General features: G+C 33.7%; 1 protein-coding gene across 1 annotated transcript; it reads right to left on the bottom strand.

Annotated features, from left to right (window-relative positions):
- Nucleotides 1-26248, bottom strand: LOC142357139 (uncharacterized). The gene is made up of 3 exons (XM_075408827.1): nt 26164-26248; nt 3210-3432; nt 1-332 (listed from the first exon to the last, which is right to left on the bottom strand). The coding sequence occupies exons 2-3, from the start codon at nt 3398-3400 to the stop codon at nt 86-88; spliced, it is 438 nt and encodes a 145-aa protein (XP_075264942.1). The 5' UTR covers nt 3401-3432; nt 26164-26248; the 3' UTR covers nt 1-85.
- Nucleotides 26249-27889: the final 1641 nt, after the last annotated feature.

Here is a 27889-nt window from a genome sequence, read left to right as displayed (position 1 = left end):
TGCTAGACAATTATGCCAAAATTGTGGATGGGCGGGGTCGGAACTTTATGTGCCATCGCACATTACCGAGCCGCCTTGTTCATCTTCATAACTTGGTACTAATTTGTCCAATTTCAACCTGAATTGTTTTCCGGATACTAGCGCTGGTAAAAGTTTTATTCGCGCTTCCGATTTTTGACATGCTTCCGTTCACTTCACCAACTGAGCTCTTCTGGTTGCAACTGTTTCGATCATCCCCCACGCCCTTTGGAATTGAGGGTTCCGGGCCAGGAGGTCGGCAGATATTTTTCTTCTTCTTTCCAAAAAACAACTTGTTCACACCGTTCTGGAACCTGAAGAAAACATTATTACATTCCGTCCAGTCCATTGGAATATTTTAGAGACGAGTAGAGTTTATTAAAGATATATGATTAGAGACGAGTAGATTTGTGCTCCTGGGCATTACTATTAAGGCTCTTAAAAAGATCAGTCTGAAATGTGGGGAATAATAAGAAAAAGGGCAGCTGAAAACTGGCTACTGTAGGCCTAATGCTGTTCCGCTGCGATTACGCAGAAACCACAATTATTATTAAGAGCCTATTGTGTCCATTGTCCATTTTCATCAATGACAAAAATAAATCTTATCTTATCTTGTCTTATCATATCTTACAGTTAATACTAACTTATATCCGTTTTCCAATCTTATACATGGAAGAGGTCATCTGAGCAATTGTTACCATAAAAGGCAAACGAGAAAATTGATTTTATCTATAAAGGGAGTTAAAAGCATGCAATTGAGTGAAGTGTAATTACATACAACTTCCTTTATTTGGATTTGCTAGGATTTTGTCAGCAATTTATTAGTGATACATAAGGTTGATAAAATATCCACATACTCCAAAGTTTACTCTCAGCTTATTTAATTGCAGCGTAGAACTTGAAACTGAAAAAGATTTTTTTGAACTTCGCTTTTTCGGAGGGATAACGGCGGTTTAAGGCTTTATTAACGTTAGACTCATGTGTATTTTTTCGTGCACCTTATTTGCTAAAATTTTAATCAATTTTACAAAAAAAGTATGATAAAATTGTTGACGAAAGTGTTTTTGGTTTTATTTTTCAAGATAAAAGAGAAATGCTGAGTTGCGAAATTTTGTTTTGGACACAAATTAGCAAAATTTGGAGATTCTATTTCTTATTTTTGTCACCATGCAGCGTAGTTTATGCAAAAAAGAGGTGGCATCGTTTTCAAATGAACTAGAAAGGACACTTCATTGCCGTTCTATCTTTCCAGTTATGCCTTTTTTGGCTTTAAAACCACAAGTTTTCATCAATTTTGTCTGACTTTTGGACATATTTACATTTTTTAAAAACTTTCTCGTCACATTATCACTTTATTAACACGTCAAAAAACACATAAATGCCGTTTAAGGCGTTCGGGTTGATTTTATTTAATGTTTCTAGTGAACAGATTAAGATTTTAACTGCTCGGAAACCATTTTCGCACAAGATTTTATTGAATTTTTAATGCCTGTTTTCGGTGTTTTTAGTGTTTCAATTCATGATTTAAAATGACAGATATCAGTGTTTTTTTTAGTTCTGGAGGTGTAAGTGAACTTATTTATTGCCCACATTTTATAGCTAGTGCTTTCATGACTTTGCCTTTAGTTATTTTCAAAAATTATAAGCCTATATATAATTTCGCCTTTTTTGTTTTTCTTGTCTACCAGTTAATTTTTTGTCAATCTTTTCTCTTTTTTTGATGAAGTTTAAGTGTAATTTGTTTGGTGTCTGTTAAGATTTTGATTCATGCTATTTGATTTTGTTCTTATTTTTTTTTAATAGACAGACATTGAGTTTTATTTGTAATTAATCGTTCTTCTTATTTGATTTTGTTGTTTGTCTTGCTTTTTAGTCTTGCTAAGGCAGGTATCATTGGACATTTAATGAAGCGTTTTTGATTTCGTTAAGCTGTTCGAATACAAAGCCATTTTTTAATTGGATACACCTTTTATTTTCGAACAATCTATGATATTTTCAAAGTTTTCGATCTCTCCCTCATTTGGTATACAGTTAAGACAAAAATGTTAACGAGTGGGATCTGAACATTATGTGTGGATGTAGATTGCTGAGCGAGCCTACTTGTTGGATAATAATGCTCACTTCGCATATTATCAAAACATCAAAAATGGTTATTTTATATGTTTAAGCACGTTAAAATTATTGTTTCTTTGAAATACGAGATAAACGTGGCTCTTACGTTCAAGAAATAGCCAAAAGCAACAGAATTTAAGATTTAATTAGAATTTTTTGTCTCGTAAAAGTTTTTTTTGAGCCTTCGTACATCGAATGAATGAACTTCCAGGCCACATGATTCCTTCATCACTCAATTATATGGAGTTACTAACAGTTTGTGGTCGTTACTTCTGTATTTTTCTATCCATTTTATGCTCGCTTGACTAGAGGTTTGTTGAGATATTTTCGTCGGTTCTGTTTGCACAAATATTTTTTCATTTTGTTTGAAAAATTTGACAATTATTTGATGTTACATGATATTTTAAGTGCATAAAACTCATTGCTTCATTTTTTTAATAAAAATTTTGATATACGTTCTGTAAGCTTAAAACAGTTAATACAACTATATCCGTCAGAGAAAAATTTGGCTTGGAAAATTTTCGCCTGAAAAAAACTGCTCAAATTCAATCATTTTAGTTACGATCAAAAGAATGTTCTACGATAATGGTAAAAAAACTGCTCATTTGTTCGCTAAACAATAATTAGTGTCAGTTAGTCAAACCCCCGGCCAAAAAGAGCTTTTTCTTAGTTTTAATCAGGTATCAGCAAGGTCAAAAACAAGCATTAACTGTCAAAAAATACCGCTCAAAAAGTGTCGTTATCTTTTTCTGATGCTTTGTATTTTAATTTTGCTAAATGATGCAATCTCCTGAAATTATTAGTATCCGCAAACGGTCTTTTATTAAGTTGAAGAATAAATCAAAACTATCGTATATGGTAAGAAAACAGGAGCTTCGAGTATTTGCTCCAAAAAAGCTGTCAGAAACTCTTATGCTTTTAAAGGAAATATCCATCTAGGGACCCAAACTTGTCCAAACTACTGTTCGGCAAATTCGTCAGATTGCAAGCTTGACATTCTTGAGACCAAATTTTTACGGCATTACATAATTTTTTGGATTAGAGCTAGTTTATATTGAAGCGGTTTTTTAACTGTTTACTTTTTGTTCATAACGAAGAAGACGATGCCATCACTCATGCAGCCCATTATCCTGCTTGTGCGGAGGAGTCTGAAGATAGAGGGTACTACTGGAACCAAGTCCCAGTAAATCAAGATCTGGTACCCGAAGAACGGCAGAAATGACAGGTAGTACAGTGCTGTGATCAGACCCAGAGTCCGACATATCTGCATCTGTTTCTTCCGACTGGGTCGCGGAGCAGCACCTGCGGAACCAAACATCCATTCAGAATATTTGACCTATTTTATTATTTGTCACCCAATGAGAGAGGGCGAGCACTGTAAGATTTGGATATAACTCTGGTCTTTTCCATTAGTCCCCCCCCCCCCCCCCGAGAACGTTATTCGCCCCCCATTTACAGAGCTTTCACATTAACATTAAAGTTATGTACAGCATTTCACATTAAAGTTATGTACAAATGTATTTCGCACGTTTGGGGGTGCAAATAATAATCACCTACTAAGATGGGGGGTGCACAAACAGAAACGATCCCTAAAACTCATTTTCATCTCACCCAATGAGCGGGAAGGTTAAAAGAGTCTACGATGTACGATGGGCCTTTCAATTATTGTAATCGCAATTATAATTAAAACACTCACGTGCACATTTTAAAATGCCGAAAGTCTGCAGTGCCAGAAGTCAAAATTCCAGAAGTCGCTACTTAGCCAGAAGTTGAATTCCGTTGACTTTCGTCATTTTAATACGTGCGCGTTTTGTGTTTTAAGCATGGTTAAGTGACTCTGCAGAAGTCACTTCGAAATTCTGACTTAATATCTCGAACCTCTTCGCGGTTCTCGATAAACGCCAGAAGCTCTTAGTGACTTCAAGCAGACTCACGTAACCATTACTTAAAATTACAATAGGCAAAGTGGCTCCTCGAGAAAAAAAAAGAACGTAACTGATGTCGAATCTAATTAATGACTCCTCCTCATTGATTTCATTATCCTAAAAGTGGTTCTGTGTAAATGACCTAACTGTGGACAACAACCAAGCCGATTAGCTCAAAATTTAATATTTATACACAAGAAGTTAAAAAGTTGACAATAAGAACCACGATGTTAGTTTTGATAACCAATAATGGAAAACAGTAGGGATACTAGATTACTTTGGACTGTTTCCTCTGGGACTTTATTGCCTGGGAAAGTTTTGTTTGTTCACCCCATTAGCATGAACGAGAAGTTTTTGAGTGATAGGAAAGGAGGCAGTAGAATCCGTGGATACGCGGGTTTATGTCCCGCATTTAACTAATGCTTAATAGCCATCACTTAAAAAGTTTTTACTTATAATAATATCTTAATGCAGTTCGCTCTGCGGGTTGCATGACAATTTACCAAAACGCCCAATGCCAAAATAACCAATGTGTTTGCTTTCATTTTTTTTTCGTTAAGTTATCCAATTATAAATTAATTGGCATTGTAAGTATACGTATTAATAAATTTCGCGCATAAATTAATCTCAGCTTCGGTTATAATACTTTGATTTCAAGTCCCACGGTAGGCTAACATATAGCCATGACTCGCGCAGAATTGCCAAATGAACTTAAGTTACGGATCAGGCAAAAAAGAGCTGAAGTTAAAAAGAACCGACGTGAAAAAGCGCCGGAACCTGAGTTGATTCGAAAAGTGCCGAAATCGATAAATTGCCTTTAATTACCCCTAAATTGTTAGTTAGTTAGTTAATGCGAATAGTAGTTGACTTGTTAAATCAGTATGATGTTCGGTACCGATAGTTCCAAATCAAGTCCCATGATCCGCTAAGGCAGGACCATGGCCAACGATAACTACAGTATAATTAACTAGTTATTTGCTTCAGATTTATTGTCATAGTTTTTATTAAAGCGTAATTTCTGACATACTGATTTATATTTGGTTGAATATTTTCTAATCTCATTTAATGCGTTGAATTTATTTTGGTCAATAAATCAATCATCGGTGGTTTTTTTTAACTTCGACTCTTTTTGAAGTCGCCAAAATTGCATTTAAGATATTAGAGATACTTGGTTAACTGATTTTTTAAATCTCATTTAGGCAGTATTACACTGACAAATCATTATAAAAATATTAACACTAATGAACAAAATTGGGTTTAATTTGACTACTTTGTCACAAAGCATTTGGTACTTTGAGTTAAAACCAATTGGTAGGTAATTTAATTTTTATTTTTGGAAGCCAATTGCACATGTAGTTTGTGAAACTAAGTCAAAAGTCTGCACAATAACAGTGAATAAAGACAGATTTCAAAACTTTGCTGCGAACAATTTCATACAAAAGGTGTTGAAGCCAAAATAACTGATGCTTTTTGATGAAGTTGTTATGTATATTCAATGACCTCACTGTGAACATAAATTAGACATGTCAGTAATTGAGTTTTGATTTGAAGTCATTCTTTTCTGTAACTAAAATACAAAAAAAGCAAAATGTACTTCAAGAAAATATATACAGCACCCCATTGCAATCCGCACAATTTTTGATCTAGAGAATTCCACAGCTGGACCAAAACTAGTCTTGATCTTTTTGATTCTTCCTAACAACCTAAAACTGTATCCAATGTAACCAAAAACTAATATGATCAAAAATTTATTATATAAGAAATAATTGATAGATTTTGGCACTGAAAGCCTTAGGTATTATCTTTATTAACTTCCTCTATACAGAAATAGACCTCGGAATAATTAGATGCAGTCATAAGACTAACAAAAGAACATCAATATCTAGTCATTACAAAAAATTGCATAAAAAAGCATTTTGGCGGATCCATAATAATCATGAGCATTGCTCACAAAGCACAATATTGTTTAATTGGACCTTATTGGAGCGAAAAAGAACAACTCTTATTTGAAATTTCAAGTGAAAAAACATTTTCTTATCATTGGGATGAAAGAAACGCAAAAACAATTAAAAAAGACAGACCCAGAATACACCCCGAATCCTTTTTCATTGAAGAATTCAACGACGATAGCTGCGCCGCTGTTAAAAATGCAAAATTTCTAAAATTTTTTAATAGGTTTTTGGCAAACGAAAGTGTTAATATAACAAATAATGAACTACGCGGTTTTTAATATCGGTTTATATTAGCGATAGACTGCAAAAATGTTAATTCCGGAAAATTTTCTGAGGAACCAAAGGTGCCATTAGCAAAGAAAATCTGAGTGAAAGAAGATTGTATCAGCTGTTTTTATGTCTACACCACCGATCATGGCAGACAGATTGGTATATTAGATGCTTTTTTTGTGAAAAAAAGCTGATTTTTCGAATATTAAGCTGAAAACTTTGCGAAAGCAAATAGTTCAAGAAGTTAATCAACTCTCTTCAATCTTTTAGTGAAAAACCAACTAGCCTATTGTAAACAGTTTTACTATATTTTAGCAAAAATTGATCAAAATTTAATAAAAAATTACGAAAAATGTAAACGAAACCACTGAAGTTAGGCTAACGTTCACAAATCTTTAAATCTCCCTAACTCCTTGGGAAAAGAGAAATTCAAAAAGTTCCTTTTGAATTTGAAATACTGTGCTTGACAAGCTTTCTAATGATACCACTCACAATCCAGTACGACGAATACATTGATCGGTGAAAATTGACTGAACAGAAAACCCCGGTTTAGTATATAGTTCCTTCCTCACTAAAGTTGGTCGGAACAAAAAGAGCAATTAGTTCAAGAGTAAAAAATTGATTAAACTTTTAAATTTATTTGGTCTGAAATTAATGGCTATTTCTAATCTGAAGCGTTGGTTAAATTTTTCCTTCTAAAGTGATTGCGTGTTTGGAATTATCTTTTTAATAGAATTAATCACTTAGTTGTGCTTATATCTACTGCGTTCCATGCATGGTTCCACCCAATTGTGATGTCAATTTTTAATAAATAATTCTACGAATCGTTGCCATAAACAAAAAGCAATTGAAGTAGAGTGACTTTTGGTGAATTAATTGCTTCAATTGAAACGATGTGCTGTAAAATGAACTCAAAATTAGTCGTCCGTGGTTTCACAGACAGTATTCTTGGTGACTAGTCGGAAAGCGGTGGGGGAGGGCGTCTAAAGTTCAAATCCCCAAAAAACCGTGCTCTTAAAGCAAAAAACTATATATCCATACTGCGCTTTAAATTAAAATAAATTTTAGGCATATATAGACCAAGCGCCTGATTAAAAAAGGCAGTTTGGTACTGATGTCAACTGAACGGACAGAGAGGAATAACTGCTTTTAATGTAATTAAAAATAATTTTCATTTGTCCCCCCATCTTCAAGCCCTAATTTGTACCATACAAGAGCTGCGTGAAAAATTGATTGCTGGCTGTTAATATGTCACAACTTAAGGAATAGTCGACAGTATATCGCCATTTTTTTCGTAAAACTAACCCCTTGAATCTTAGAATAGAAATCAACTATTTCATTATAAAGCAAGCCCTCGAAAAATTGCTACTTACTCATAACGCTTCTTCAACTGGCAAAACAAAAAAGTCATGAGCGGCAGAAATTGACCTAAATGTCACAATTTGGATTTATTTCATTTCATTGAGAAGATAAATACTCTATTCAAATGTTTTGGCTCAATAAAAATAAGTAACTGCAAGTTAATTGATATAAAATCACTTCCATTTGAATGTAATTGCATGGTCTTGCAAGTTTTCTAAACAATTTTTTAGTTAAAAAAAAAACAAATTTTGGCATATTTTCTGGCGTTAAAAATTTTGACCCGTTGGGCATAAAAGAGCTTAATAACATCCGAGTGGACGTGCCATAGAAATATGCTATATAGCAACCCAAAATTGGTCAAATTATAGGTAATTCTGGGAACGATGTTTGAAAAAACTGATTTCTGATGCCCAGGTGATTTTGCTTTGAAACTATGTTGCGCTCTCAAACGTGATATTCGGGAGTAGACAATGAATATACCGATCTACAGACGAAAAGCACAAAAGTTTCCAATTAGGAGCACATAATTTGCAAGAAAGTTCAAAAAGAGGGAGATCACCCTGGTCAAATTTTTCCGCCAATAGAAATGTAAGAGTGGGGTTGCATTGGGAGAATTTTTTAGGAAAATGCTGCTCAAAAGTCTTACATCTTTTTGGGCAGCATTGGGCTGCCAAGGGGGTAATAAAACGAAAGAGTGAGGTTGTAAAAGATAAATTAACTCCACACAAAATGATGTCAGAGACTGGGGTGATTTCTCCATTACCCCCAAACTCTTACATCATTTTACCCCCTTGAGAGACCTAAAAAATGAAAGAGGTGGGGGGTTAATCTATAACGCCCTTGGCAGGTCATTGCATCCAAGAAGGATGTAAGAGTTTTGAGCTGCAATTTTCCAAAAAATCCCTCCAATGCAGCTCCGTTCTTACATCATTATCCCCCTTAGTTGCCCCCCTTTTAAACAATTTTACCCCCTCTCAACAAGTTGGCAGACCATCAATGCTTGTCCAATTACTGACGGTCAATTTATAAGAAAAAATTTTGTTTGAAATACCCATTTTCAACAGATTGCCCCTCACTCTTACATCACTCTACCCCCCTTATAAGCCCAATTCTTAGGTCGGGGATAATTCCTCGAAGGTCGTCCCATTGCAGCCCACTCTTACATCGCAATTATGATCAGAGGTTGATTCTTCAAAAAGCCTCCCTTTGCAAATCATAGCAGCTCACTCTTACATCGCAATTTTGGTCACGGTGAGTAATTCCTCAAAAGACGTCCCATTGCAGCCCCACTCTTACGTCATTTTGCCACTCCCAACCACCAGACCAAATTACCCCCTCACTATTACGTCAATTTACCCCTCATAGACAATTTATCCCCCACTCTAACAACAAACAGGGAAGACTTTAGGGAGGACATTTGACCCGGACAGCAGATATTTGTAAAATATACCAAACAATGTCTGGTGTCACCTTAGACTTCATCTAATTGCAATAACACTGGTTTTCAAAACAAAAAACTTTATGGGCGATTGTGCATTGTGGCACTGCAGAAGAAAAAAAGACTCCGATGACGTTGCGGGAGCATTTTCAAGAAAAGAGGTGACAGCGAAAAGGTTCTTGGCACGGCAGGCTCGAAGCTACTCATAGAAAGATTATGTTTCGTTGTACATCAGAGGAGACGAACTGCTAACATGGCTACCACATGCATGGGAAATGCGTAATTGAATTTCTTCAATGCTTTGTTCCTCAATCTTTGACCAGGTTACAAAAAGTGGCATCAAGAAAATTAATGAGCCCAGCGAATCAATCGTGAAGCTTGAAAAGAACACACTATGGGAAGTTGATATATGTTCTGGATCACATTTTTTGTTTTTGTTTATCATGTAGTAAAAAGTTATGACAACTTTCTAATCACAGTTTCAATTCTTTTCTTTGGAGACAACTTATTTGGAAAAGAAGCGAAAATTGGGATTCATTTTCTTCTTTAGCGAATTTATGAAACAAATGAACAAATAAGATTTTTCCCAAGTTGAAAGATTAACAGACTTGTTGATCAGTTCATTAAAGAAAACTCAGTGAGTTTTGATATGATGATGAAAAATTGTGCATTAGTAATTTTCTCATAATAACCTGTGGTAGGGATTCGTGCGTTCATAACATACCGAATCTAGGAAACCAAATATACCGAATCTGAGATACAGAAAATTTGGTCTTATGGACTAGTGAATTGGTGAGTTTTTGGCACAGTTGAAAAATGTAAACATAACAAAGATGGCAAAGTGGATTGCATATCGCACGCTGATGTATTATCTGATGGACAAGCAGCCAGAAAATTACAATCAAAACAAGTCGGGTCCAAATAATTTTGATTTTTGATGTAATTTTCTGGTAAATAAATCTTGAATTGACAATTAACTATTTTTCCCAAGCTGATGTTTCAAAACCATTGTAATGATTTCAAGAACCACAAGCAACAGTTAGTCTCAGTAGATGCGAGTTATGCAATTGGAATTTCTTCTTTTGTAGTAAATTAATCGTACATTGTCTAATTTGTTCCTTTTCAATTAATCTCTCGTTTCGAGATCTTTGTATAAAAAAGCTGTTAATTGTTCACACATTTTGGGGTTCAATTCCTAATCACCTTTGTCCAGTCAGCAAGATACTTCAGCTACCAGCTAATTAATTGTTAATCAAAAAATTGTATTAAAAAATTTAAAAGTTTGTGTCAGATATAAAGAACGCAAAAGTGTAAAAGCGCTCATCTGCATGTTTGACTTAATGGACTACCAAATGAGGAAGAGATGGAAACTAAAGCTGAAGAAACAAAAAAGTCAAGAAAATACCTTCAGGAAAGCCATCAATGCAGCGGCTGGCAGGCACATTCCTCAAGGAACAATTAAAACAGTGGATGCCGATTTTCCCAGCGAAACAGTAAAGCTTTCTCAAAAAGAGAATAAATTTAAAAAAAACATCCAGGGGACTCCAAAATAAAGCAACTAAAGTCAAAAGGGCAAAAAATGGATTAAGTTTGTACAAACACTCACTCACAGCGGCAACTGCTCTAAACTCTGGAGCACAGTAAAAAGACTTTTGTCAAAAAACGCTAAACCACCTGCAAACAGAGCTTTCTACTTTGAGGCATAAGAAGACTGCTCCTCATCGTGATTCACCATTTAAAGTGTGAAGCATTCACCATTTAACGTGTCCGCTTTTTATCACCTGATCTGTTGCCACTTATTTTATTCGTTTTCATTGTTTTTTTCGTGTTTTCTGCATTCCACTTTGTTCCAAATTTAGGTTGAAAAAATCACAATTCAAATTTCTAATTTGGTCTCAATTGCACGTTTTATGTCTTCTACAAACTCAAATCAATAAGTGGAACACGTGCAAATTGTGTGCGATCAATTATAACCAACGTCCACCAACGTGTGTCTGTGACCAGCTATGACAAATCGAACGAAATGACGCCTGAAACGTCTCAAAGAACATGAAAACTAGGAAAAGCACCAAAGTGAATCATGGAATCCATTAAACATCAACTTCAATAGAATTTAAAATATTTTTCTGATTAAAATGAAAAAAGTTAAAGATAAGCAACAGAAAACAATATCTAATGCCTTTAGTACTAAAAAAGTACCTTACAGTGGTATTTTTCTAAGTTTTGAGATGATTCGAACTAAGATTTATACGATTTGGATAAATTTCCAAAAGGTACACCGTCCGAGAAATTCGAGCAACTGGAAACACAACAAGATTTTTTTCCTTTCTGGTCAATTTTTAACTTTAAACGGCAAAATCAGGGACACTCAGGAAAAGGACTATCAAAAAAATGCTTTACAATCATAAAAAATGCTTTACAGTCATGCCATACAGTCATTATTCAGCCAAAATCTATGTTATGGTTTAGCAATTTCTAATATATATGACTGTACACATATTGTGGCGTCGACAAAAGGAAGCAGACGAAAAAAACTTCAGAAAATTGTTAATAGAAAAAACATTTGGATTTTGGAAACAGAAAATGAAAGACAATCATTTTTCTGCAAAAAGCGGCCAAAATCCTACAAGATAACCAAACCCTCTTGCCAGGATTAGTCTCAAAAATGCTTACCTAATTGAGATAATTCACTTGCCTTAGATGCCAACTCTGTCACTGTATATTTATATGGCTTTTGTTTTGGCTCAAACTTTTGTAATTCAGTTTTTTAAACGTGGTTTGTCTATTTGCAAGAATCTTGCAAGATAAACTTTTTCTTACAAGATCTTGCAAGATAAACTTTTTCTTGCAAGAAATTACAAGATAAACTTTTGTTTGCAAAAATCTTGCAAGATCTTGCAAGATAAACTTTTCGCATCGACTAGGGTCAACTGCGCCTGACAAGTTAAACGTTACAATTAATTTAAGCTATAGAGTTTTGTTTCGAAGTCGATTTCTAACATTTTGGGGTAAATACAGAAAAGCCCTATTGATTTTTTGTTTACTTTTTTTGGCAAAGTTGAGGTAAGAAAGGGTTCATTACGGTAAGTCAAAGCATCATGAACGTTTTTAGGAAAGTTAATGCATTTTTCGTGTATATTTACTTGAACTTTTTTCTCATGTGTTTTCTTGACATGGTTTCCAAATTTTATCGTTATTAGCATGAACTTGCATGCAGACAAGATTTGTGTTCCTGAATAATTTGGCCAAGAGCATGTATAAATTATATCGACGTCATCAAATTGCTCAATTAGCGAGCACCCAACGACTTCATTTATCTGTCTGCACTGCTTATCTAATTTTTATCGTCTCCTGCCTGTGGCTAATTGTATCCCCACAGATGAAAAGCATCACAATAAATTATAACTAATTCCTCTAACCAATACTAAATTAGTTCGCTTGGTCTGACTGCAAGTGAAAAAAAGCCCACAAACTCAGACAAGACGGCAATGCAAATTAACGGTTTGTTGTCCTTGTTTATAAGGACGCCTGATTGGTTCTTTCTGCATGACAACTCAAGACTTTATATCAGTTAAGATTTTAGAATAAACAATTTAGGTTAACTTTTGCGCTTACTTTTTGCAAAAAAGTGAAACTTTTATTGTTGTAAAGTTGCGTTACAATCTTCAGGCTCCATCAGTCCTGGGATATATATATATATATATATATATATATATATATATATATATATATATATATATATATGTTTTTAATTTATATTATTCTTTACGGTAATATGATTTTGCCAATGCTTGTGGTCAGAATTAAACAAATCGTTCAGGGGAAAAGAAGACACTTGTAATCCTGGATAAAAGCGTGCAAACGGGACTGTATGGTGACGTCATCAGACAAATAGACAAATGTAAACAATAGAATGAGGATGGAACCAAAAGTCTATATTTTCTGAACTCCTCCTAATCTCAGCAAAAGCAATTATGGATATATTTCAGAAAAGCAACTCAAGTATATTTTTGAAAGCAAAAATTTGACGTCATTATTCATAGTGTGTCAGCTACGCATTCTGCTCTTTATAATCTCCTTTTCGTGTTTATTGAGACATACATTTCAGATAATTGTTAAATTTTAAAAAGACTAATTTTTTACGTGGAATTTGTCCGAAAAATTAGGTATACATACTCGATTTGGTCGGGAATTTGTTTAAAAAAATGGAGCATGTGAACTCACATTTCACGTAGGGTTTTCGGGGCTAGTGTGAAAATTTGGGATAGTCTTTAGTCACAAATTTCCACGCCATAAGTCACTAGCTTCCACACTATGGGTAACTTTTTCAAAATAACTAAGATAGTGTCAGCTAGACCAAAATGAAAGAAAGCCTAATTGGAGATTGATGTCAGAAAATTCTATCTCAATAAAATATGCGGATTAAGAGGATAATTAGTGTTTTTGCGATTACACAGATCATTGTTCAGAAGAAAAACTAAGTCCACCAATTTATCCTCAAGAAATTATTTAAAAAATTGGGCAAAGTTTTAGTCTAATTACATATACAAAGTTGTAGAATTGCGTTACGTTTTTCAGTAGATACTTGTGATAAGCCTTTTCCATAACATAAGTTTTTTTTCGTCTTGCGTAACTATTTTCTTTTGTTGAAGGCGCTATATGAATTGTGAAGAGTAGGGATATAGTTTAGTCGCTCGACTTCGCAAATCATAAAATTTACTAAATGGTTAGCTTGGACGAAAAAATGTTTCCGAAAATTTTTTTCCAGTATAACAGTTTTCTAGTATTGCGGAGAAATAGGATTTTCGTCGGGGGAAATTTGTAACAAAATAATTTATCAAAAAACATAATAAATGAATAAGCTCACCGAAAAACTAAGCGAAAAAGTCATCCAAAATCAGCATATATTCATACCAGGAATAAATTGAAAAAAATGAGATTGCAAACGAAAATGGATTGAAGTAAAAATAGATTAAAGTAGAGAAAACTGACACTCTTGGTATTGAAGCTTTTAAAAGAATTCTAAATTTTCTGGCAAAGTTCTATAAAAAGCTAACCCTCCTGGTTTTCAATTGATTTCTACTTAATCTTAAAAATTTTATTTGCAGTAATTAAAAAAAATTTTCAGGAAGTTTTTTGTGGTGAATAAAAAACCTATTTCGCTAATATTTCGGGTTGTTTCGCTAATAACTGTTATTTGTATGTATCATTGTCGTTTTAGTTGTAGAAGAGACTTCCATTGTAAATCTGTTAAATTAAACATTAATGCTAATTGATCGTTACAAAACATTTTCAGGGAATCAAAAATCAGAAGCTGATTGTAGAAGCGATCACTCAATAATAATGTTTATATGCTATATGCTAACTTGCCTCCTTGCTCGATTTCAAAGAAACAATTTTTTCAGACATTATGCTTGTGCTATTAACAATCAAAGCCATTTTTTCGATTGATGCTTGCAGTGCTTTTTCAATCAAAGTCTCTATTCAAAAATTACAAACCATATCCAAACATCAATCGCCACCTTAAAAAACTGACATTTGATTGTTTATCATAACGATTAACTGAAATCTTCGGAGGCCCTTTTTGGTTTTGGGACAAAATTGCTTTGTGCGCTCCAAACAATGTGTCTAAACAAAGGCTCGGCATAACCCAAAATCAGAAGACCCTCCAAAATAAAAAATACATTCAACATCAATATATTAATTTGCTGAAATCAGTAATTTATCTTAAGTAAGTTAACAGAACGTGCAGAGGAAAAAAGATCAAAAGCGAGCCTAGAAAACTAAATGAATTGATGATTGGCAGCTGGCCACATTCCAGCAGAGTCATAGATATAGTGTTGATGACAGAATTAAATGCGTTTTGCACACAAAATTTCACAAATTTTCTCTCTTTTCGCATATTTTCTCTCTTTTTTTATTATGTCATTAGGAAAAGCTTGATAACAAGTGCATAAAACCGTTTCGATTGTGGTAACATCAATCGCTGTTACATGGAATTTTCATTCAATCTTACGGAGTGGATGAAATGCTGATTTGATCTCTTTTTATTGTGAAAATGTTTGCATGGTGTCAAAATATGTTTTTCACCTCTTTGCGGGAAAAAGATGACAAAAAATTTCATTGCTCTCAGTTTTACCCTTTTTGATCAATTTTCAGTCAACAATTTTAGCTAGGGAAAAGACAAATCAAAACTCAAAATTACAGCGGGATTGTTGTTTTGTTTGTTGTTAATAGTTTTGAAATATTCCTTATATAACAGATACAATTTATTCAAAACGAGGAAGAAATAAACCAACTTGGTATCTGTTAGGCATTGTTCGCTAAAAATGTTGCCATTTTTTAAAAACTAAATTTTCAATGGCTTTTTTGGTAACAATTAACTTCAACAGGCAAATCTTCGAATTATCTGAAGAGACCACTCTATCATAATTTTAACATAAATAATGGCTTTGAGTCTAGTTCTAGTCAAAGTGTATTTGGGATTCTGAAGCGTTTGGATTTAGTGGTGATAGCGTGATATCATCACAATTTTAACATATAAATATCAGGCATCGTTAAAACTGTTTAAATTTATATCTGACAACAAAGGTAAATTATACTTGTTTAGTAAATTACACAAATCAAAAGGAATCGTTTTGCCATGTTGGAGCTAACGTCTTTGAGGCTTCTCAAACACTTTTTCTACAATTTCAGAAAAGGCAAAATTCTTGCGTGAAAAGCCCTCATACAAAACATTGCATTATTTTGGCTTCTTCATATACAACTTGACTCAAATCATCAAAAAAATTGTCTATCTTTTTAAGATTGATTAAGATAAATTTCTAGGAAGTGTTGAAGTGGTAAATAAAAGACCTAATTCGCTGATACTTTGAGTTTTTTTTGCTGATAACTTTTAATTGTGTACCATTTTCGTTGTAGTTCTAAATGACACTTCCATTGAAATTCTATTGAACTGACAATTACGCTAATCGGGCGTCAAGGAGAATTTTCAGAGAATCAAAACTCAACCGCTGATTGTAGAAGCGTTCACTCCATAGTACCGTTTTTCTGCTATCTGCAAACTTGCCTCCTTGATCGATTTTAAAGAATCAGTTTTTTTCAGAAATTTTGCTTGTGCTATTAACAATCAAAGCCATTTTTTCGATTGAAGCTTGCAGGGCTTTTTCAATCAAAATTTTTGTTCAAAAATTACAAACCATATCCGAACATCAATTGCCACCTAAAGAACTGACATTTGACTGTTTATCATAACGATTAACTAAAATCTTTGGAGGCCGTTTTTGGTTTTGGGACGAAATTGTTCTGTGCGTTGCAGACAATTTGTCTAAACAAAGGCTCAGCATAACCCAAAATCAGAAGACCCTCCCAACATAAAAACACATTCAAAATCAATAATTTAATTTGTTGTAATCAGTAATTTATTTTAAGTAAGCTAACAGCACGTGCACAGATAAAAAAAGATCAAAAGACTGCTACCAAGACTAAATGAATTGATTATTGGCAGCTGGCCACATTCCAGCAGAGTCATAGATATAGTTGATGACAGAATTGAATGCGTTTTGCACACAAAAATTTTTGCTTTTTTTTAAAATTATTAAAAATTAAAATGATGGTAACATCAATCGGTATTTTGCATGAAATTTTCATTCAGTCTTACGGAGTGGATAAAGTGCTGAATTGATCTTTTTTTATTTTGAAAATGTTTGCATGGTATTTAAATATGTTTTACCTTTTTGCAGGAAAAAGATTATTACAAAAATTACAACAAAAATTATTTATTTCTGCGTTCAATTTTCCCTTTTTGATCAATTTTCAATCAACAATTTTAGCTAAAGAAAAGCCAAATCAAAATTCACGTTTATAGCGGGATTGTCATTTTGTTTGTTGTTTATAGTTTAGAAACATTGCTTATTTAACAGATACAATTTTTTCAAAAGGAAAAAGAAAAAAACCAACGTGGTATCTGTTAGGCAATGTGTATATAGCCATTTTCTTGAAAACAAAATTGCCGTAGGCTTTTACGGTAACTCTTAACTTAACAGGCGAATATTCGACTTATCTGAAGTGAACAATCTATCATAATTTTAACATGAACAAGGCGGCTCGGTAATGTGCAATGGCACATAAGGTTCCGACCCCGCCCATCCACAATTTTGGCATAATTGTCTACCAAATGAGGAACAGATAGAAAAACCCAAAAATTATTTTTTGCGAATCCCAAAAAAGCCCAAGTCTTTTTCAAAAAATTCTGTATGAACGATAAGATAACCTCCAAAACAAATAACTCAGTGGAGTAAAAATTGATGCATTAGACTGCTGTAATATGTCAATATTAAGAAAGCGAGTCAAAACGAACAGCAAAATCAAACAACAACAACAACAAACATTAATTACATCAAAAAATTGATGTCCCTCTTAAAAACTAAATTTAATAACAAAGTCAACATACCGTCAGATAAACCTGAAACTAAACAAAAATAACTTATAAATCACCAGAAAACATAGGCGACCAGTCCATAAAAAGGTTTGGTAACAATTATACAAAAAAGAACAAAAACAGAAAAGTAAAAAAAATTAACTTATTTTTTTGAAACAATTAACTTCAAAGTAATAAATACCATTAGGAATAAATTAATATTACTAAAAATTTGCGATTACCACTGCTTCTATAGAAGGGCATTAGGACCTGACCTTATTCATTTTTTAGAGCGGCTAAAAAGAACAACAAAGAACAAACAAAATTTCAATTGAAACTTGCCAGAAAACGCCGTCAAAACCGTCAAGACAAATTTTGGCACTCAAAATATATTTGATTGCGCCTTCTTCAAACAGCTATAATGTAGTAGTGGTCATTCATTAGTAGGACTAGGTAACAAGTAGACAAAAAAGCGAAGTGCTAAAGTATGTAATACTTTTAATTTTTTTTTCGAAACAAAATTACATTCAATGTCATGAAAGGCATTAATTACAAAAAGAGCTATTTAAATATCGTCGTTTCTTCATGAAAAAGAAACCCTCAAGACCTGTAATTATCCAGAATATTTCTTGCATCTACAAAAAGAACGTCAAATATGACAAAAATCAAATTAATTTAATTTTTTTTGTGAAAAAGCGGTGTCGAAGCCAGTAAGGTCATAATAAAATCTTTTGAAAAAAGATATTGGGACACCAATCCCTTTTATTCCCTTGACACCAATAATGTCATATTTGACCTGTAATCAACTAACGAGATTAGGTAACAAAAAGAAACATAAAAAGAACAAAATTGCGAAGTTAAAAAAGATTTTTTTTAATTTTGGAAAACGATGGGTTTGAAAGTCATAAAAGCCATCAGCTATCTGCTAAAATCAGAATATCGGTTGTTCTATTCTTCCATGAAAAGCCAATGAAAGCTATCACTATACAGGAAATTTCATACGACCGAAACGACAAAGTATAAATGACAGTTAAGACAAAATTAAAAAATTCAATTGATTTCTTCAAGAAAGAGGCGTCGAGGCCATTAAATTGATGATTTATATCTTTCAGGATTTTAATATGTTCAATTGTGCTTTAATTTGAATGCTAATAAGGTGACATGAGAACTGTCAATAATGTGATAATGTGACAAAATTAGAAAACGTGAAAAACTGGCAAATATCAAAACAAACAAAAATCTAAAATCTTGTAGTATCAAAGCCAGAAAACAATAATTTCAGGCTTAAAACTGCAACCGAGAATAAATGTTAACTCAGTAGAAAGAAGAAGCAGTCTTTTTTTGCTGACACTAAGCTGGAAGTTGAACAAATTGAGAAAAAAATAGAGGAAAAGTTAATTAAGCCATTATTTATTGAAAAGTCAATTATTTTTAAAAAAGAAACGACCATAAACTTTCAATTAAAAAATTAAATGCATTAGCCTGGAGCTGTTTAGCAAGCGAATTGGTTGGACCTATCACTCCTGAGCTTTGATTTGATATGTTCTGTTCTTTATTATTAAAAAAAAGTCTTTTTTTTAAAAAAAAGACCGACTGATTACAACCCGATTTTTTTTGGATTGTAACAGTCCAAGAATGACACAAAACTACCCCTGTTAATACTTATTGTCCGTTAAGAACAATTGATTTTTCGAATGTTGTAGATATAGATAATTTCTGAGTTGAAACTCAAAATAAATTTTGCATTTTTGATAATCAACGAGTAAAGTTAGCAAAAAACGGCAAAGTTTTAACTACAAGGCACTCTCTGCGGACTCTGAAGTAGAAATAGCCCCCCTCTGAGTCTACAAAGATTGTATGAGTGTTGTTTGGGGTTGTACTGTAGGCAAATTTAATCAAAGTGGACTAAAGTAGCTTATTTCGTGATGTTGTTGATGAAAAAGGCTAAATTTTGAAATGTTTATCCAGATTTTTTGACCAAAAAATTAAATCAAAACAATTTAAAATGCTTGTTCGTCTTCAAAAATAAAATCAACGACACTATTCTTAAAAATTATATCAAATTTTAGCAAAATTGACGAAAATTTATGCAAAAATTCCGGAAAATGTGAATAAAAACAACGTGAATTCACTCTTCTTTTCTCAGAAGTTTAAGCCTCGATAACTCCCTGTAGAAAACGAAAATTAAAAAAATCTTTTTAATTCCATATTCTACGCTGGACGAGCTTTCTAATGATACCAGTCTCAACTCTCTACGATGAATATATCGAGCGGCGAAAATTCACGGAACAAAAAAAAACCCAGTTGAGTATATAGTTCCTCCCCCCTCAAGAGGGTCGGAACAATAATGTCTTTGAGTCTAGCTTTAGTCTAAGTGTATTTCGGATTAAGAAACGTTTTGATTTAGTGGTGATAGAGTAGCCACTAATTTATGCGTGCTATCATCACAATTTTAACGATTAAATATCATTCGCATCAATTGGAACCTGTTTAAATTTATATCTGATAATAAATGTAAATTATATCTGTTTAGTAAATTACACAAATCAAAAGTAATCGTTTTGCCTTATTGGAACTAACTTTTTTTGCTACCAGTTCAGAATAGGCAAAATTCTTGCGTGAAAGACCCTCATATAAAAAACATTGCATTACTTTGACTACTTTATAGACATCACGACTCAAATCTTTAAAATAAACATTAATCAATCGTTTTAATTGCAGTTGATTACAGCCCATTATAAAGCAAAAAAATTGAATCCAAAAGAATAAAGACACAGTTCTGTATGAGTTGAATAAGTCTCTGTTTTGTGATGAAATTTTAAAACATCATAGAACTTCCAATTTTGCTAAGCGAAATATTTTTGATACCTGGTATCTGTATTCTTACGTTTAGTGTTTGTTTGTAAAAAGTACTTTTGCGATTAAACCTTCTAATGCAAATAAAACCATCAAATTAAACAAAGCCAAAAGATGTTTCCTCTTTACACGATTTAACATTCCTCAAAGACTTACAAAAATAATAAATATTCTCTAGAACGTATGCACAATCAAATTTGCGTAAGTTGAATGCCTTCAAACCAAGGGAGTTGTAGCCTTTTCGATCTCATAATAAAGAGTTTCCGAGTAAAGTTTGAATTTTCAATTTTCCGATTTAAGATATCATTGTGTTCTAACTGAAAGTTGAAATCAATATCATAATTAAATCAGATATCATACTGAACAGCTTTATAATATCACAGATTTTCACTTTGCGAACTTAAAATAAAAAAACACGTAGAGCAAACTTAAATTTGCTTATAATTATTAGACAATCTACGAGGCAAGCAAGCTTTTAAAACAAAACAAATTGGTCGAAGAAGTTCGATTCAGCCATAGATACCTAATACACAAAATGGAGAGTTTTTCCAAAAGTTGACAGATGAAAGCGAACTTGGGGTTATTCTTTTCTCAGATCTCTCTGAAGCTTTCGATTCAAAATCGAAAAAAAAATTATTTGAAAATTAAGAGATAATAAAATTTTACAAAATTGCTCTAACTGCCGCAAATCTTTCCTAGGAACCGCCAACATAGTGCTAAAACCTACTAGGACAACGCCTACTAGGAAACAATTTCAACGGAATCCCCCCCCCCCCACACACACACACACACACACACACACACATAATTCTAGATAGGAAATAAATTCCCACGGAAATAAACGCCCTTTTAAATTTTGGTCGTGATAATTTGTTCGGTTGTGATAGGTTCATATCAAGTCCCACGGGCCGGTAAGGCATGTTTATGGCTCGCGAGGCATGGCCAAACGTACGAAATGCTCAGCTCGTAAGTAAAAATCAAGTTGGCGTTTATTGCTGTGGTGGTTTTTTTCTTATCTAAAAATAAGTAATTTTTTTCCGTGGCGTGTTTTCCGAAACCAGTTTTACGACCTTTTAGGTTGAAGTTTTTATTCTGTAAGCTGAAACAAAAATTTTATTTTGAATGATCAGCCAGCTCTCTTATTAAATACTTGCGATGATAAATACAATTTTGTTCTCCAGAATTACTTGAATTTCTACAATCTTCTATCATGTAATTTGCACAGGATAATTACACACACCTCGACTAATTGGTTCTTATGATCGTAAAGTCGACCTCTCAGCTAGCGAATTGAGAATTGGTTGCAGACGTGATTATGCAAATTGGCTGATGGAAATGTGTCAAACTAGAGCAGTTTTCAGTCTCAAATAGTCAGATTGACACATTCCATTAATTTCCTATTTAATTCATTTTGCTCACAAAAAACCCCCCTTTTATTATTACAAGTCACCTACGCGTCAACCCAACCAAGCAAGCCAACCAACTTTTCTCCTAATCCTGACAATTTTTGAACCCAAAAAACTCTAGTCAATGCTCTCCTATTTCCTTGCCTCAAAATTGCTTAACTCCTCGAGCTTTATAATAGGTTTGCTATTTTTAAGATTGATTTTAAGGAAATTAAATTGAGGAATTAACTTATTCTCCTGAGACAAAAATTAAACTTTGACGCATTCAGTAAATTTAAGTGAAAAACATCGGAACTAGCCACTTGACAGTGACTAAGCGCGGCATTCTTCATTTATCACTATTGATCATTCATCGAACTCTAGATAAGGGACAATTTTGGTGAAATGCGGTGAAAATAATTGCTGTTAACAACCCACATTCTCACCGACAAGCAGGGAACGGTATCAGGAAATTTTTGTAAGGGAACCCGTGTTAGAAGTCCAAAATAGCCCAAAATTTCCCCTCAAGAAGATGTAAGGGGGACAATTCGATTTAGGAGTAAAACTGTTCAAAATTTAGGAGGTAGAGAGGGAAATGATTATGTACCCACAAAAATTACCCGCAAAAACTGTCAGATTAGAGGGTTCATTTCAGTAGGGTAAAACAATATAAGATTAGGGGTCAACTTGGGAAGTTTAACTCGGAACTTACGGAGCCGTTTTAACCAAAACAAGATTGTCAATAAATTAAATCGTTTGTCGATCGAAATATTTTCTTTCTCCGTTGAGACATCAATTAGAGTATCAATTGGGAAAAACCTAATAAAAAATTCTTAGCATCCTAACGGTTCATCAATTTAGTCACTGTTAGTGGCTTGAAAGAGAACAATACAATGTGAATTGTGCATAAGATAAGAACCTCTACTTTTTTAACGTATACTCGGCTAGAGAGAGACCCAGCATGATGTCCATACCCAAATTGAGCTATGATTAGACTATCCAGACCGAAATGACGTCTGATCAGACTTTCCAGACCAAGATGACTTCTGACCAGACAATACTTAGACTACGGTCCAGACTATAGTGCGCTTATGATCAGACTCAAATTCAGCCCATTCTGCAGACTAAAAACAGACAATGATCAGACCGTTCCTTGTGATCTGACCTCTGATCAGACTTTCCAGCCCGACGTGACCTCTGATCGGACACTATACTTGAACACGAACTAAACCATAAATATTTATAATATATGCAATTGAGCTATATATATATATATATATATATATATATATATATATATATATATATATATATATAACTATATATATATATATATATATATATATATATATAAACATATATATATATATACATATACATATATATATGTGTATATATATATATATATATATATATATATATATATATAAATATATAAATATAAATGATAATGGCTCTGCCTTGAGCCAAAAAAACTGTTCTCTCCAGAGACTCGTCTGGAGTCCCATGCCTCTGATCAGAACGATCAGTAGAAAAAGGTGTAGCCGCTAACAAGTGGTTGCTCTCTTTATAAAAAGTAATGGGGGCTGTAGAGTCAGACATTTCTTATAACTAATCGTCAAACTTCATCTGTTGTGCCGGTAAGTTTAAGCAATTGCAAAGTGCATATTATATATATACATATATATATATATATGTATATATAATAATAATAATTATATATATATATATATATATATATTTATTATTATTATATATACATATATATATATATATATATATATATATATATATATATATGTATATATATAATATGCACTTTGCATTTGCTTAAATTTACTGGCACAACAGATGAAGTTTGAGGATTATTTATAAGAAATGTCTGACTCTACAGCCCCCATTACTTTTTATAAAGAGAACAACCACTTGTTAGCGGCTAGACCTTTTTCTACTGATCGTTCTGATCAGAGGCATGGGACTCCAGACGAGTCTCTGGAGAGAACAGTTTTTTTGGCTCAAGGCAGAGCCATTATCATCTACTCATTAGAAAAATGCAAAAAACTGCTCAGACTCAAGTGCTCGCTCTCTACATGACCTCTGATAAGACTCAAGTGCGATCGATATGGCCTATGATTAAACTCAAGTGCGCTCGAATCCGCCTCTGATCAGATTTTTCAGACCGAATTGACTTATCATCAGACCTTTCAGACCGAAGTGACCTCTGACCAGACCTCCGAGACTGAATTGAACTCTGATCTTACCTCAATCAGACCAGGGTTCAGACTGTTTTGTGCTCGAATATGGTCCAGACTCTGTAATTTTCGTCTCGGAAAACAAGTGTGTGGGTTCGAGTTCGTCTGATCGTAAATCAATTTGGGTCTGGACTTCAACCTGGGGGTTACACTTCAAAGAACAAGAAAGATCAAGATAGTGGGTAAATAGATACGCCCAGCTTCAAGAATTTAAGACGAGTTAGATAATGTTTAGCAAACTAGGCCTTCATGTAGGTGTTTAGGTTTCAAAACCCCTACTTGTATAATCTTCACACTAGTTACAACTGCTTAGATCCCGTCTAACTCACGAACTAAAGAACTCATTCATAACAATGAAGAACAAAAACATTTCTGTTTCTATAAAATTCAAAATGCAGTAAGGAAATTAGAATTTGTGAGGTCCCTAAGGTACTCTAGAAACCTCACCCAGGTTGCGGTACCAGACGGAAAACGAAATGCCTAGACAGTCTTAGACGGAAAGTGTTCATGTCAGGTCCATCTGAGACGGAAAAAAGCTTTTGTCCAGACTTTCGTGCGTTCATGTCTGGACTTTAGTGCCTTCCCCCGACTTTCACGCGTTCATGTCAAAAATTTCAATTTCATCGTGCATTCACCAGACTCGTGAATTCGTTTTTGCGTCTTTTTTTTGTGCCCCAGTACCTTAAGCGCCCCCTATACAGAGCACTTGCCATTACTTAGTAAATGCTTATGTATAAAATTTGGGACGTGCGTCTAGGGGTCGAAAATAATGTACACCCACTAATCTGTGAGAAGGCACAAACAAAAAAGATCCAGCCGTTCATATGATTAGCGAGCCTCTATTCTTATGATAATTTGCCGACCTTAAACCACCATTATCTTTAGCCAGAATGTTTATATTGAAGCTAAAAATTGGCGCTATTGTCATAAACTGAACTTTATTTTTCAAAAGTCTATTTTAAGGAACCGTAATTAGATTATCAATACTAATTTGAGTTCAGAGTTTGAAGAAATGATTGCAGAAAAATTGTCGAAAATATGGAAATTGTAAGAAAAAACGCTCCGCAACAACAAGAGGATTCAATTGCCGCTGTTCAGAGATTCAATAGCAAAAAAGCGCCTGTTTTTTTTCTTGAATAAATCTTGTTTTTTTTCAACTTCAGCTACTTTTTATTACACAAGAAGTAAAAGTTTTAAACATAACGCAAAAGACTGAGTGTAATTCTTTCCGCTCTCAACACTCTGCTATTTACTAAAAACTCAAGTGAGTTTATGGTAAATAGCAGAATGTTGAAATCGGCAAGAATAGCACTGAATCTTTTGCGTTGTGTTTAAAACTTTTACTACTTGTCTAATGAAAAGTAGCTGAAGTTGATAACAACAAGATTTTTTCCGTTTATCCCCCCAGCATAATGGGTACATATTATTTGCACCCTCCAGACGCACGCGCTATATTTTTACAAAATGATTTACTATGTAATGGCACGTGCTCTGTAAAGGGGCGCATAACGTACTGGGGGCCGAATGGAAAAAGCTGAGAAAAAATGAATTCACGAGTCTGGTGAACGCACAACGAAATTTGGACATAAACGCATAAAAGTATTGGGAAGGCACATAAGTCTGAACATGAAAGCACGAAAGTCTGGAAAAAAGGTTTTTCTGTCTGGAATGGTCCGGACATGAACACTTTCCGTCTAAGACGGTCTGGGCATACCGGTTTCTTTCTGGCACTTCAAACTGAGTGAGGTTTTTGGGGTACATAGAGGACCTCACAAATTCTAATTTTTGGCTGCATTCTGAATTTAATAGATTCTTTCCATCTGGCGGTTTCTGAAACAGAAGCGTTTTCGTTTTTCAATGTGATGAATGGTTTCTAGATTTCGTTAGTTTAAGGTGGTTTAAGCAGTTGTAAAAACTGTGAAGATTGTAGAGGCAGGGGATTTGAACCCTAAACTCCTACTTGCAAGCCTAGTGTGCTAAGCATTCACTAACTTCTCTCGAAATCTCGAAGTTGGTTGTCTCCATTAATCCACTATCTTATTCTCTCCTTCGTTGAAAAGTTTCATTTGTTAATTTGCTGATCAAATTGTCTCAAACTTGTCATAGTATATGGCACAACCGAAAACAGATTGAGGAACTTTTGACAATTATCCTCAGACTGTCAGTTTTCTAACCTTGTCATCAGGCATGTCGTTGATAATACAAAGCATAAATGAAAATAGAAAGTGAATAAACAGTATGCCGCATTTTTAATTCGTTACTTATGTATTGTTAATAGTTTTCGCATAAAGATCGTATCAAGTTCATGCTGTATTTAGCTTGATGCAAAAATCAATTAATAATGCATATAAAACTAATTAAAATATGCGATATATTGTTTATTCACACTCTATTTTTGTTTATGCTTTGTATTACCAACGAAATGCCTCATGACATTGTTAGAAAACTGATAGTCTGAAAATACTTGCCAAAGTTTCCTCAGGGTGTCAAATATTAAAGTGACAGAGTTCGAAAGCTTATCATTTAACGATGTTTTGAGAACACTTTAGAATATTAATTCAAAATGTCTAGGCTGAAAAATGCTGCCTCATATCTGCACGAAAATGCCATTCGCCAAGTTGAGCTTTTGCCCAATGTCATTGCAACCTGTCATATCTTTCATTGTAGAAGCAAACATTAATCGCAAAAAGCATTTCGGTCAATTTTTACATGAGCAATCTTTTCCTGCTAATCTTTTCAGACTCATAGCTCTGTTATTTTCACATTTTTCACAATTATTCCATTCAAATACGGTGTGAACCTTAAGCGAACATCAATTGTGTCAACTGTCAATCAGCAAGCTTTGAGGGATTGAGCTTTGATTAGAGTTTCAATTTGGGGGACGGGATATTAGGCGAAAATTCGATTAGGCGAACAATTTTTTATAGCCGCATTATCTTATAAATTTCCAACTTAAGTTTTGCGGCCATTGGACGAAAATGTATTAAAAGTTACGTACTACAGAACCGACTAAACGTTATGAAGTATTCAAGTGTTTCTAACAATCGTCTTTACAAAGAATGATTAAACAAAGCATATGTAAAATGTTTTCAAACATATGTTTTTCAAACTATCGCTTCATTCATACAACCCTCGGTAATATTCGGACAGAAGAATGTGACAAAAAAAGGTGACAGATCTGGAATTTGAGAATATATTAAAAAATTATAATTGCTGGATGGAACTGAACTGAAATGCTGCAAAGCAGAAGAAAAATAGAGATAATAATCGTGTTTTTGTCAGGTATTATCATCAAGAGACTAAATGTTAGGGACAATTCATTATTTTATAGCGTCAAGTGGATTTTGGAGAACCGTCGTTAACCGTTTTAGTCGGTATTCGCTTAATATCCGCGAAACTTTAATTCAGAACTTTTGCCTAAATGGTACAAAAATATGTTAGCCTAATCGAGTTTTCGACTTATATCCCACGCCCCTTTCAATAATAGATAGATGGCGTAAATTGAACAAACAATATGCCTTTTGTTCACTCATTATTTGAGTGGTTTCGTTTCAGAACTAATTATATCTGAATAACAAAAGTGTTCACAGAACTCTTAATATGACGTTCTTATTATTGCTTTTGAAAGGAAAAAAATCACAAAAAACCAGCGGTAGAAAAAAGAAAAGGAAAACTAGTGAACGAAACAAAAAATAACAATCTCTAAAACCATAACATCAAAAGGTTAGTTTAAATGTAATGAGATTGCGCACAAGCAAATCAAATGCGTAATAATGTTCTTTGGCGCCAATTATGAACTTGACTTTCTGTGCCTTGTACCTGACATTTAACTGGCGAACGCAAAGTAAGCCGGTAGGCAAGCAAGCCGACAGAAAAGCAAGCCGAAAGTTACGTAATAAG

This window comes from Convolutriloba macropyga, unplaced genomic scaffold, assembly GCF_964194025.1.
Source record: "Convolutriloba macropyga unplaced genomic scaffold, txConMacr16.3 SCAFFOLD_1482, whole genome shotgun sequence".
NCBI lineage: Eukaryota > Metazoa > Xenacoelomorpha > Acoela > Convolutidae > Convolutriloba > Convolutriloba macropyga.
Note: the sequence above shows the minus strand (reverse complement) of the source record. Positions and strands in the feature narration are given on the sequence as shown.